This window comes from Diabrotica virgifera, chromosome 8 (genome assembly GCF_917563875.1).
Source record: "Diabrotica virgifera virgifera chromosome 8, PGI_DIABVI_V3a".
Taxonomy (NCBI): domain Eukaryota; kingdom Metazoa; phylum Arthropoda; class Insecta; order Coleoptera; family Chrysomelidae; genus Diabrotica; species Diabrotica virgifera.
In genome coordinates, this window is record NC_065450.1 from 220,044,291 (window position 1) to 220,058,903 (window position 14,613).

At 34.3% G+C, this 14,613-nt stretch overlaps 1 protein-coding gene across 1 annotated transcript in view; it reads right to left on the reverse strand.

The window, feature by feature from the left end:
• LOC114336206 (6-phosphofructo-2-kinase/fructose-2,6-bisphosphatase) overlaps positions 1–14,283 on the reverse strand; it is a 94,634-nt gene extending 80,351 nt beyond the window's left edge. The window contains exon 1 of the mRNA XM_028286538.2: positions 13,684–14,283. Coding sequence (XP_028142339.1) covers positions 13,684–13,732 — 49 coding nt within the window. The 5' untranslated portion in view covers positions 13,733–14,283. The remainder of the gene's footprint in view (positions 1–13,683) is intronic.
• Between the last annotated feature and the right edge of the window lie 330 nt (positions 14,284–14,613).

A 14,613-nucleotide genomic window follows, 5' to 3' on the forward strand; every position in this document is an offset into this window, starting at 1 on the left:
CTCTAAAAATTATGTCCTATTCATTTTTTCGTATAAGCAATTGTTACGGCACAGTGGCGCCGTAAACCTCATATATGCTTTGACGGGCTCCAGTTTTTGTTTTTTTTTTTCGTCATCTTCGTTTCGTTTTATTGATAAAGTACTTATGCAAAATAAAACAACACAGTGTAGCCTACAAATTATGACTTATGCACATTTTACATTCTTTGCTCCCCAAAGCCACAGTGGTGGCCCAAAATAAATTTTTGCATATTTTCGCCACCTACATGCATTTTATTGCATTAATGCTACCTTAACAGCACAATATTTACCCTTAGGTGGTCGCTACGCAGTGGCGGATCCGGGGAGGGGTGATGGGGGTGATCACCTCCCCCCCTCTCAAACCAACTGATATTATATTCAAAGATTATAAAAATATTCATTTATTTTTATAGAGATTTAACCAATTGGCACTCCCCTCTTAACGATTCTGGATCCGCCACTGTCGCTAAAGCATAAAAAGTCATTCTTATAAAAATAATATTAATATAAGTATTTCTATAAAAATAAATGAATATTTTTATAATCTTCAAATATAATATCACTTGGTTTGAGAGGGGTGGGGGTGACCGTCCCCATCACCCCTTCCTGGATCCGCCACTGCTTAGCGACCACTTAGGGGTGAATATTGTGCTATTAAGGTAGCATTAACGCAATAAAATGTGTGTAGGTGGCAAAATATGAAAAAATTTATTTTGGGCCACCACTGTAGCTTTGGGGAGCAAAGAATGTAAAATGTGCATAGGACATGATTTGTAGGTTACACTGTGTTGTTTTATTTTACATAAGTACTTTATCAATAAAACAAACAGATGACGAAAAAATAAACAAAAACTGGAGCCCGTCAAAGCATATATGAGGTTTACGGCGCCACTGTGCCGTAACGGTTGCTTAAACGAAAAAAATGAATAGGACCTAATTTTTAGAGTAAATAGTGGTCTTTAACCTTGTGTAAGTTTTGTTTAAAAAAAATGAATAGGTAATGAGAAAATCGTGAAAACATGCTGGATAAGGTATAGGGGTAGTTTCTGCAGTATATTTTCAAGGATAGGGGTGGTTTGCGCAGGGATGTTGCAATAACCATATATATTTTTGAAAAGCACTACTGATGAAGCATATGCCCATATGGATCAAACAGCAAAAAACAAAAAAAAATTTCAACCCCCCATTTTATTTATTGTTTTTGGCTACAGGGGTTGTACTAGGAAATCACTTTTAGTGTCCATGCATGGGTAATAATAACTTGCACAAAATGATATATGAAGCATATTAATGAAGGGAATTGTGTGTGAAGGATTCCAAGAAAATCACTTTATTTATTAATTCTTCTTTTTTTTTTGGTGGTTCCGGGGAAAAAATGGGGGTACATTATACAAATTTGTAAATAACACCAGTACATGGGTAATCGCTGAAAGTCTTTTTACTCTAGCATAAACGGTTCAGATGGTATAAAAAGGGGTTTTTTAAAATGTAACACCCTGTAATTAAAAAAAGGGCAATTACCCTAAAGTGAAACCTATACCAAAAAATCAATCATCTATTTGTGAATAATTTCCGCAGCATTTCTTTTTAATTTCCGTTACAGTTAGGGAAAAATATATATTTTTTAAAAACATATTTTTTAAAAACTTGTCAACTTTGGGGCGCCACCCTTGCTAAACGGTGGATGATAGAGAGATGCTGTTGGAAATAAATCGTAGAAAATATAGTCCTCTTCATATTTCTATAAAAGAAATTTTTTGTAAAAGGTACAGGAAGGGCTACGTTCTGCAAAAACCATAAATTACCCCCTTTAAAGGGGTGAAAAGGGGGGTTCCGCGGCGAAATTTTTTCAGAAAAAGTTAGTCTTATAATAAGCACCCCTTGATATGCCAGAAAAAAAATAAAACCGGACTTGTGTCCATTTTGCAAGGTTCAACCTCTGTTTCCTACACTAATAAAGTTGTTTTAAAGCAGAGTAACAGTTATTATTTTGAATAGTTTCTTGACAGTAACATGACAGGGATGAAAGTCACATCTGAGAACGGACCGGATTAGCCCATAAGCATAGCAATTAGGTACCTACCCATGTATCTGGTAGCGTGGCGCTTCATGTATATAGTGAATTGCAAGGACTTTCAACGATATCTTATTTGACCCCCTTTGCCATTAAAAAATGTTGGGGTGATTCTTGCCCTTGCTTGGGAGTAAAAGTAAAATAATCGGAAATACCGGAAAAATGTGTCAAAAATTGACCTGTCACTGGCTTTTCAAAAATGCTGTCGTAGTTTCGTCTTTGTATGGCCACCACGTATAATTTATTGTACCTTATTAATTATTATAATTCTTTAGATACTTAAACAATTATAAATAATGGTCTCTACTTTTATTGATTACAGTTACGTACAAAAAGCAGATATATCAGAAAACCAGTTTGCATTGAAAACCAGATTGTAATAAGTCTGGTCGATGAACAAAGAGATTTCTATAAATAATTGTTTTCCTATAAAACGAAAACTAAAGAAGTCTTATATTTCATAAAAATGTATACCATTTTTATTCAGTTGCTATGCGAAGCCAAAACTGTGTTAATTTTTACTTAGTTCTGAGAGCGCAACCAGCACTCTTATCGACGATTTCATCACTTTTTAGTGGTTCTTCAGAGAATGCATAGGTTGCTATCTCTGTCCTAAGTAGAAATTTTCGACTCTATTAGTCCACCCATAGCAACTGACGAGATGGTAGTAGGTGCGTAGCGGCATCTGCTAAATAAAAGTCAAAGTTTTCATCCTAATAAAAAAATTTTATTAAAAATATTTTTAAAAGATATTTAATTGAAAACTTATTGGACCATTTTCCTGCTAACATGTGCATGGCTTCTAAAAATTGCAATCAAGATGGATTCTGAAGCGAAGAAGACAAGAGGGAATTGTAAAACTTGCAATTCACGACCCCGTCTGTTCGGCGTGGTAAATTCCAACGGAAAATGGACCTATGTTACCCAAAGGAGCAATATTAATATAAAATAAAAATGTATACCATTTTTATTCAGTTTAAAACTGTATTATTATTACTCCTTTGAGTAACATAGGTCCATTTTCCGTTGGAATTTACCACGCTGAACAGACGGGGTCGTGAATTGCAAATTTTTAGAATTCCCTCTTGTCTTCTTCGCTTCAGCATCCATCTGGCTTGCAATTTTTAGAAGCCATGGAGGTGTTACCAGTAAAATGGTCCAATAAGTTTTCAGTAGTAATTGCACGAGAGCTCTAAAATTATCGATTTGTATCCCGAGTAACACTTTGACAGTTTTAATTTCACGACCCGGAGGGGAGTGAAATTATGTCAAAGTGGCACGAAGGAACAAGTCGATACTAATTTTAGAGATCGAGGGTAAATCGCTGAGATTATTTCATGAATAAAACTGTCTTTTTAAATCATTTTAACTAATATTTTGTTCATATCTTCACCTGAATATTTGCTAAACCTGTTTCTTGGTGTTCTCTGTGACAAGTTGTAAAACATTAAATTGTCATTAATGTCACTGAATGTTCATTTTTGCAGAGTAACGAAGGGCATCTGACGTAATGCTTGGGGGCTGTCCATTAATCACGTGATGCTCGAAAGGGGGGGAGGGGTCCAAAAAAAATCACGAAACATCACAAGGAGGTAGGGGGGGTGTAGTAATATATCACGTGTATTTTTTTTTTCGGAAAATGCCCGATACTTAACCCGTTACGTGTATTTATTTTTTCGTCAAATGCGTACAAAAATCGAAAGCGGCATTGCTGTGACTAATAAAAAAAATCCATTTCTCTTTCATAATATACACAACCCAGCAAATTGGTTCCACCCAAATTATGTTTATGATAAGAAGCGACCCATTTCAAATCGTTTTGTTGTGAATGTAGCATATGTTTCCACTAAATAGGAATACTGACTGGGACTGTCGAACTCTCCGACTTTTTATTTATGAGCCTTTAGTCTTTACATGTGTTTTACCTACTATCTGATGAATTGGAAATTCTCAAAATCCTGTCAGTTTTATTCCGTTGTTTTGTCACTGAATACATGCGTTTAAACTGTTTTTAACTTCGTACTTTTTTCATCACAATGTCTAAGCTAGGTGATCTGTATAAAGAACTACATATTTACAGAGTATAAGAAAGGAAAAAATCCTGGTGTCGCTCAAAAAGAATTTAATGAATTGTGGGTTAACGGGAAACATACAAAGGAAGAATTTTTGTAGTTAGTAAAAAATACACGTGATATAGGGGGTGGGGTAGTTTTAAGCCTTACCATGTATCACCAAGGGGGAGGGGGGGTTAAAAAATGCCAAAAAAAACATCACGTGATTAATGGACGGCCCCTTGACTACGGGATATTATCAAAAATTATCGGGTATAATATCACAAGAGAGTGAGAATAAATTGAAAATAATGCGACAGTTCTTCGAAAATTTGTTGTCTGGCAATAGACACGAGAGCCCGCAGGGCTCGAGCGGCTATTGCCCAATGTAAACAAATTTGAGTAAAAATGAAGCATTATTTTCTTATTTATTCTTAATGTCGTGTGATATTCGTAAGATTATTTTTTAATACGTATATTATGGATATTTTCTTAAATGTGACAGTTGTCAAAACTAGGAAACTGGTTGCCATTAAACAGAAACAATCTACTTAAAAAAATTCTATCGGTAATTTTCTACAGTAGACAATTCTCAGTATAATTTTAATCTAATTGGACAGAATTAAACACGTGATCAAATATCTTACGATACGATTGGAAGTTAAAATCATCAAAAAACAATCACTTTAATTTTCATTTCTGTAGCTTTCTATTGGTCAGAATCTCATAAAAATGAAATAATCAATTAAATATCTTTAAAAAATATTTTTTAATATTTTTATTAGGATGAAAACTTTGACTTTTATTTAGCAGATGCCGCTACGCACCTACTACCATCTCGTCAGTTGCTATGAGTGGCCTAATAGAGTCGAAAATTTCTACTTAGGACAGAGATAGCAACCTATGCATTCTCTGAAGAACCACTAAAAAGTGGTGAAATCGTCGATAAGAGTGCTAGTTGCGCTCTCTGAACTAAGTAAATATTAAGACAGTTTTGGCTTCGCATGGCAACTGAATAAAAATGGTATAAATTTTTATTTTACTCCTGTGAGTAACATAGGTTCATTTTCCGTTGGAATTTACCACGCTGAACAGACGGGGTCGTGAATTGCTTGTTTTTGAATTCCCTCTTGTCTTCTTCGCTTCAGCATCCATCTGGCTTGCAATTTTTAGAAGCCATGGAGGTGTTACCAGGAAGATGGTGTCCAATAAGTTTTCAATTAAATATCTTTTAAAAATATTTTAATTAGGATGAAAACTTTGACTTTTCTTATATTTCAATTCATTGAGAGAGCGTCAACAACACCCTTACCGGTTTCAAGCTCGTTAGCTTTCATCAGATAGTGTATATATGACTATCTCTGAATGAACTAAAACAAACCCGACTGTTAGTATTGAATGCTTATTTCCTAAACCTGTTGTCCGATTTAAGTGATTTTTGAAGTTATACTTCTTTACCGGCGATAGAGGGTGAATTTTTATATGTTAAAACCTATCAGCCCGGCGCATGCGCATTATAACTTTGTTCTGATTGGATGTTCAAATGACATGTCAAAAATTATCCGATATGGCAGCTGTAGGACAGCTGTGGTTTGGAGGTAAAGGTAAACAAATGTATAATATATTAGTTTTATTGTTGTGAGGACAGAAACAAAAAAGTTTATAATATTGTAGTGACTTTTAAATAGGTTTTAAAAGCAACAGGTACGTAATAATTGTTAATGTATCATGGGTATAAACCTACCTATTTGATCTGCCAAAATACATAGTATGTAATACTTTTATTTATATAATTTGATTACCATCAAAATTTCTATCAATATTCACCTAATATATTGTTTTCTTACTCTATGTTTTGTTGTATTTTTTCAATTCTAAATCATTTCAATTCAAAATTAAAATAATTTGATCAATTTTCAAAATATCAAAATATCACAAGTTTAATTCGTTTAGTTAGTCGATCTTCGTAAATAATGACACATAGTGTCCGTGGCTAAGCGTTGAAGTCGAATGAATTCCAATACAAACCGCGCTATCAGCGCTGGTTCGAGTCCCAATAGAAACTTTCTTTTTTGTTTTTTTTTAATACATTTTATGATTGTAGGTATATTTATTATATAATTGTATTTTCAGAAAATACGTATTTAGTTAAAAAAATTTTCGACAAATAATGTTCAGACATCATTTGTGGCTTGTTTAATGTGTTTCTGTGTGTTTTATTCTTTTATTATTTTAATTTTTGGCACTGTTCTAATAAAAATGTTTGAGAAGTAGTAAGTATAAATTAGTTTAATATTTAGACAAAATATAAATAAAGAGTATATTAAATTCGTTTAAATCATATAATAGAAGTATAACTTCTTACGTGCGTACAAAGTACACACACATTCTTTTTTTTTTAACATATTTTACCCATAATATTTTACAATATCGCTGTAATAATATTGTTGCTAGACAGGTATTTATTTATTTAGCGTATGGCTTAAGTATATCACAGAATATATTTAGATTTATGCATTATACAATGCATCACAAACAGATGTCCAATTTATTTATATATTCGATTGACCCTTCGGTTGCCATTACAAAGTCAATAGGGTCGCCTGTGTATGCTCTGCGTGGGCAGTCCTGAACAATGTGACTGATCGTCTGTCTTGCAGCGCCGCAGTCACAAGAAGGCGAGGGGAGTTTACCCCATCTGTGGAGGGAGTCGGCGCATCTTCCACAGTTTGTTCGAATTCGATTAAGGGCTGCCCAAATCTTACGGGGACGTTCAAATTCGCCAGGTTTCCCTATGATGTCCGGTAGACTATGGTAATGTGGATCTGTTCTACTTTCCCAATCTTCTCTCCATCGGGTATTTAAGTCAAAGTTGGATTGCTGCAGCGCTTGAGCAGATTGTAGAGGGGGTAACCTGGATCGGAGACGGTTTCCAAGAATATCGGGGATGTCGTTGTGGACTAGAAGCTGGCGACTGTCCATTATTTTGTTATATTCTTTAACCAATGCATGTTCGCGGCGTAGGTTGGGTGGTGCTATATTACTAAGGGTAGGTAGCCACATTGTAGGGGTGGGCTTAATTGTGCCTGTTATCATACGCATAGTACGGTTTAGTTGGGTGTCGACCAGGTGGGTATGCCTGCTATTTAGCCACACTGGAGCACAGTATTCTGCCACCGGATATATCAGGCCAAGAGCAGAGGATCTTAATGTTGATGCTGTGGACCCCCATGTAGTGCCGCAGAGTTTCTGTATTATATTGTTGCGTGTTTTCAATTTTGCTGCGGTTTTCGTCAGGTGTTCTCTGAATGTGAGCGTTCTGTCTAGAGTAACCCCAAGGTATTTCGGGTATTTATTGTGTTTTAACAGCTTGTTATTAAAATACACTCGCAATTCTCTGTTTGCCAACTTGTTGTTTAGATGAAAAGCTGATACTTCAGTTTTTGTAGTACTTGGCTGTAGTCTCCATTTCTTAAGGTATTCGCTGAGGATGGATAAGTCATTCGTGAGAGTGATTTATGTAGTTTCTAAAGATTGGTGGCTTGTTGCAAGGGTCCAGTCGTCAGCATATCCAAACTTCCGAGATTCGGTTTCAGGCATGTCAGCAATATAGAGGCTGAAAAGTAAAGGGGCAAGGACAGAACCCTGTGGAAGACCATTGTTAAGTTTCATCTGTCTACTCGTCTCCTTTCCCATTATAAACTGGAAGGCTCTGTTGGTCAGCATGTTGTCAATGAGGTTAATTATCTTTCTGCAGGGGATAATGCGGGCCAGTTTATATATTAATCCCTGTCTCCAAACAGTATCATATGCTGCTGTTAGATCTATAAATACTGTTGCTGTCTTTTGTTTCTTTTGAAAACTAGCTTCTATAAAAGTTGTTAATGACAGCACTTGGTCCGTACAGCTTCGATGAGGGCGGAAGCCAGCTTGTTCAATGGGGACATTTTCTAGTATCCTGTGACTAATTCTGTTGAGGAGAAGCTTTTCTAATAGTTTATATACCATGCTGAGTAGAGCTATGGGGCGGTAGTTTTCTGGCTTATCGTTTGATTTGCCCGGTTTCGGAATTGCAATTGTCTTTGTTCGCTTAAGTGAGAAAGGAATGTTACCTGACTGAAGTATATCATTAAAGAACATTGCAAGCCACTGTTTCGTGTATGCACCACTGTGTATCAAGAACTCTGGATGGATACCATCAAGGCCAGGTGCTTTACCTGATTTCATTTCTTTCAGCGCATGTGTGATTTCAGAAATAAGTATTCTTGCTGAATATTCGGAGTTCGTTCTGTTCATTTGTTTTAATGCCCTTAAGTCCCTTTTCACGTTGGTAGTATGTGTTCGATCTCGTGGAGCTCTGGATAGAGATACTATATGGGAGGCAACCTTGTTAGGAGACATTTTAGATTCTCTGGATTCCAGCTGGTTAGCTCCTCCAATTTTCCGCAACAAGGACCATGTCTGCCGGCTTGATTTTTTGAAGTCAAGGTTTTCGACAGTCTTTATCCATTTTTGGCGTCTAGCTGTATCGATGTTGTGTAAAAGCTCATCGGCTATTTCTCGGTCACCACTTTCGAGAAACTTCGTGTATAAGTCTTCACATGTTTCAGTCCATCCAGGCATATATTCTTTGCGATACCCCCTAGGGATGGTTTTCTTGGCAGTGCTTATTACTGCGCCCACAAACCTCTCATAATGTTTGCTAGTTGGAGGGACCCAGCTCAAGGTCCGGTCTAGTTGTTCAGAGAACTTCTTCCAGTTTGCTTTTCTAAGATTCCATCTGGGTCGAGGATATGATCTAATTATTGGAATTGATATTCCGATGGTGATAAGCACCGGACGATGTTGAGTATGTGGGAAGTCTGCAAGGACACTTCTCGCAGTTGTTAGTGGTCTGTCATTGGTAAATGACAGGTAAATTGTCATTGTATACCGGGTGTACCCATCAAACTGTGATTTTTGTTCTCAAAGTTCGCGTCACCCTGTGGAATATTCTAGCATTTATAAAATACTGATCATAAAACCCAACTATAGCCTCATGTTTTCTTAACATTCTGTTTTTTGATTCATTCGCTTACGTTGAATAATAAAAAAGTTAGGTACTTTAACAACTAGCCTTGATTTTCATCAATACGGGGTGTTTTCAAATACAAGGCAAATTTTAAGGGGTAAATAATGACAGTTTGCTTTATAAACGTACGTCCGCAAATGATTTGTTTCTGAGATAGGAGGTTTAAAATTTATTGCTCTAAAACCGGTTAAGATATGCAAATGAAATTAGGTGGGTTTTAAGAGGTAGTTATTGCGAATTTTTGATATACAATTAGGAATTTCATATTCACTATTGGTGCGAATACGGGTAATACGACCCTTATGTGCGCCAATGGTGAACATACAATTCTTAATTATTTGTCAAAAAATGCACAATAACTACCTCTTAAAACCCACCAAATTTCATTTGCGTATCTCAACCGGTGTTAGAGCAATAAATAAAAATTTCAACACCCCCTATCTCGGAAACGAAGCCTTTGCGGACGTACGTTTATAAAGCAAACTGTCACCATTTTTTCATGCAGAATTACCCCTTAAAGTTTGGCATACTTATTTGAAAACACCCTGTTTTGATGAAAAACAAGGCTAGTTGTTAAAGTACCTAACTTTTTTATTATTCAACATAAGCGAATGAATCAAAAAACAGAATGTTAAGAAAACATGAGGCTATAGTTGGGTTTTATGTTCAGTATTTTATAAATGCTAGAATATTCCACAGGGCGACGCGAACTTTGGGAAAAAATCACAGTTTGATTAGTACACCCGGTATACAATGACTATTTACCTGTCTAGCAACAATACTATTACAGCGATATTTCTAAAGAATAAGGCTATAACATGTTAAAAAATAATTTAAATCGAACAACAGGTTTAGGAAATTCGAGACATTAAAAGTGACCAATTTTTAAGGTGGTGCGTTAATTTCTTGAAGAAGTGTTTATAAAAGCTTGCGAAACATTTAGCAGTCTTATATTTTAGTCATATGTATTTAACAACCTTAAATTTTTCCTGTTGGCAAACCACTACAAAAAGTGATTGCCAAGAGTTGTAGGAAGTAAAATGACAGAGAAACACCTTTGTTAAGAGGTTAGTTCTAAGAAAAGATAGTCATAAGAACTTTAAAAATTCATTATTTGCATGTTGCTTTTATGTAAAGTATTGAAAGGCATTTCTTTCTTTGCATTTTTACAATTTTTACAGATTTACCCTAGTGTTGTTTCTGTTACAGAAATTAATATAGTCGGGCAGAAGGGTAAGGCCTGCCAGGCCTCGCCCGTGTAAAGGGGTGGAGGGTTAAAGGACTCCTTGGTAATTTTCAAGATTCTTATAATAATAGACACTTCATATTGCTGATTTCTGAATCACTGTTTGGTCTTTTGGCCTAGTTTTTTGCCAACTATTCTACCAGTTCATTGACTTTGATATAGGTAAGATGGGTTTGTTAAGGGTAACTAGATTATTGTTGTTCAAAAAATTCTTACTTTGCCAGAGGATATTATTTATAAGAAAAAATATTTTGCAGAATATTAATAGATATAAGATAGACATAACATAGATTTTACTTTGAATCCCAATCTATGATAAACCACCAAAACAGGAAATCTTTGTGCTACATGGCATGTGTCGCTCATAATCATAAATGAGGTCAATGTTGCTACCTTCAAAATAGTTTTTATGAAATTATTTAGCAATTATATAAGCTAGATAAGACTATAAATACTTATGTATCTAATGTGAAGGCTACTAGTTACTATATAAGTGTGTGAGACACAAATAATGAACCTTGAATACTTATATAACAACAATAAATAATTAATATATCTATTATATTTGTTCTAACTCATTTAAGAAATGTCTAGATATTTCTAAGAAGTTCTACATATCCGTTATTTACTTTAGAAAATATATACTTAGGTCTTAAATAATAAGGCTTTTTTTATTGTTGGAGTTTTATTAGTGAAAACCTAAATACACCTAGCAGCAGAAGAAGCCATTGGGAGAGAAAATGAACAGATAAATTATAAAAACAAAAACCATATTGGTGGACAACAAAGACAAAAAACCAAACAAAAGAAAAGAGGAAAGCTTACCAAAAATGGCTGACCACAGGAGATTAAGAATACAGAAGAGAATACAGAAGGCAGTCTTATGAAACAAAAAAAGAAATAAGACAGGCAAAGACATGTTGCAGGTATATTCGAAAACGAAATAAGAAATATGCTAAAAAAGATGAAAAATAACAGGACAACTGAAGAAACAGAAACTGAGCTACTTAAGCTCCATACGTAAAATGGGAAACAAAAAAGACACCAATAATTGGGGATATGTGTTATATTAGGGGAATAAGCATTACAATTTATGTGGGTAGGTTGTATGGGAAAATTATTAAAGAAAGTATGGGGGAATAGCTGTGAACTTCAGAAGAATGGAGAGGTTTTCGTACTGATAATATATTTTCTATAAAACAGATCATAGAAAAAACAATAGCATTCAACAGTGAATTGTACATTGTAGTCGTGGACTTCTGAAAGCTTTGTGATAGTGTCCCAGTCAACAACCTGTGGAAACCAATGGAAAATCATGTAGAATAATTAAAGCTGGACAAAACTACTCAGAACCGTTTAAAGTCGATAAATGACTTCAACAAGGATGCTGCCTCTCACCAGCCTTATTTAAACTTTATATAGATGAAACATTAAAAGGTTGAAACAAGAAATGTGAACAGATGGGAGTAAAAATTGACAGAATTAACGCGAGAATTTCAGTGCCACCGTTGCATTTGGTTGTCTTTTTAAAGACAGATCACATGCTATGATTTTTTGTGGCGGATATTTTTGAGTTGGGATTGATTTCATGTAATAGAATGAACTATCTTTTAGTAAAGTCGTCCCAGGAATGCAACTCATCAATATTGGCAATATCATTTTAAAGTCGTCTACTTTGAAATGTATAATACATGTCTGAATTGCCGATATAAATGAGTCAGATTAAATAAATTATTAGAAGAATTTTTTACTAAGCAACAACATTTTTGTTTATTTAGTATTATTTTGTATTTTGACAACGACACCCGACTTGGGCGTCGAAACGTTAATAAAATCATTTTTAGGTAAAATTGTGGCTTATTTCCCATTTGAATATACTTGATTATTAAAAATTGACAACTACACTCACCAGCAAAATTAACCACCCACCTTAAAAATTGGTGATTTTTGATGTCTTGAATTTCCTAAACCTATTGTCCGATTTAAGTGATTTTTTAATATGTTATAGCCTTATTCTTTAACAATATCGCTGTAATAATATTGTTGCTAAAAAGGTAAATTTTCATTGTATACCAGGTGTACCAATCAAACTGAGTTCTTTTCTCAAAGTTCGCATCATCCTGTAGAATATTCTAGCATTTATAAAATACTGAAATTAAAACCCAACTATAGCCTCATGTTTCTACAACAATCTGTTTTTTAATTCATTCGCTTATGTTGGACCATAAAAAACTTAGGTGCTTAAACAACTAGCCATGTTTTTCATCAATACAGGGTGTTTTTAAATAAGTATCGCAAACATTAAGGGGCAATTCTGCATGAAAAATAATGACAGTTTACTTTATAAACATATGTCCGCAAATGCTTCATTTCCGAGATAGAAGATGTTGAAATTTTTCTTACGAACTGACGATTTATTAATTGCTTTAAAACCGGTTGAGATATGCAAATGAAATTTGATGGGTTTTAAGACGTAGTTATTGCGCATTTTTGACAGACAATTAAGAATTTTATATTCATTATTGGCACGCATACGGGTTATATTACACGTATGTGCGCCAATGGTAATGGTGAATATCAATTATCATAAAAATTGGCTTATCAAAAAAATACTAAGAGGCAAAAAAGTTTTAAAAACATTATGTTTAACTAATGGTACAACAATAATAATTTAATTGGGACGTATACAAAAGTTTGGAGGGGTTTAAGGGAACAAAACCCCATAAAAATTTTAGGGGGTGTACAAATTTCACTGTTATTTTTTAAGCTGTTCCTGCCATAATACCATTCCTACCACATGTCCATTTTCAATAAAAAATCTCTAATAGTTTTCAATGTATTGAAAAAAATCGATTTTTATTTTGTAACTTCAAGGGGCTGTAACTTTTTTATGTGCAAATCTGTACTAAGGTACACCCTGTATATTTTTATATTAGTTGCCATAATATGTTACCCATAGTGTTTCTATAGATAATATTAACATTTAGGTACTTCTTTTTTTATTAAAAATTATTCAGAAAAATTACCTAAGCAAAAAATATCAAAATTATTTTTGTAGAACAAATTATATAGGTAGGTATGGATAATGTCCATTCTATATTTTTGTAAATGCACTTAAATTTCTATCTATTTAAAAATTTTTATTTACATTCCTAGATCACTCTGTATAAAGAACTAAGTGAAATATTGCAAGAATTCTAGATAAAGAAAAGCTCCCTACCTTTGCATTCTTCCGTCTGTTTCTCGTTGTACTGGGTCCTTGAAGACATGGTTTTCAATCAAATCTTTGTTCAAATTTAAAACTGAGCAATATCTGTATTTCCTGGTTAGGCAAAAGCTTTAACGGCACAGAATATAAACAAAAACCCCAAAGCGGTATGGAATAGAATTTTGAAAAGAAAATGGAAAAACTAGAACATACCCATAAAAAGCTAAATCACGGCGCTCCTAAAGTCCTCTGAAAAATGATCTGAAGATGTATGAATGATGAATTTTTTTAAGATCAGTCTCATTCCAATCCGATATCTAATTTCAGTCGCCAGATTTACTATCTATGAAGACGTTCAATAAAAATCACTATAAAGGTAATGTGGTTACATTACCCGAAAAAGGAAAATGTAAATTTAGAAAATGTTTTCTCTTAACAGCTGACTGCCCCTTTCAGAAATGAAATTGGTTTCAACGCCAGAAGAAAATTCAAAACCGCGTGAATAGGGATTCACTGTACACTTATTGGTTTGCACAACTTTCCTACGTTACGGATTTTCTATGACTGGCTTTGGCTTTTAAAACAGAAATAAATGTATATTTTGTCACCAATCACCCACACTACCGCATTCGTTGTTCAATGTAGTTGAATTTCAACTTAAGTTTGTTAATCTCCCCTGTAAGAGAAAGTGAGATAGACTTATGCCACTTACTAACGTAGGAACAAGGATCAACACAAAACATTATGGAACTAACGATTCCCGAATCGATTAAAATTAGACGTCATCGTTTAACTTCGAAAAGAATCGATTATGTTGGGATATTTTTTCTTTTACGTATTATTGGAATTTAAAATAGAATAGAAACTTTGTAAATGGTTTAGTTTCATACATATTTAAATTGAAATGAAAGGAATTCAAATTAATTTTGAAATTTAGCCGTA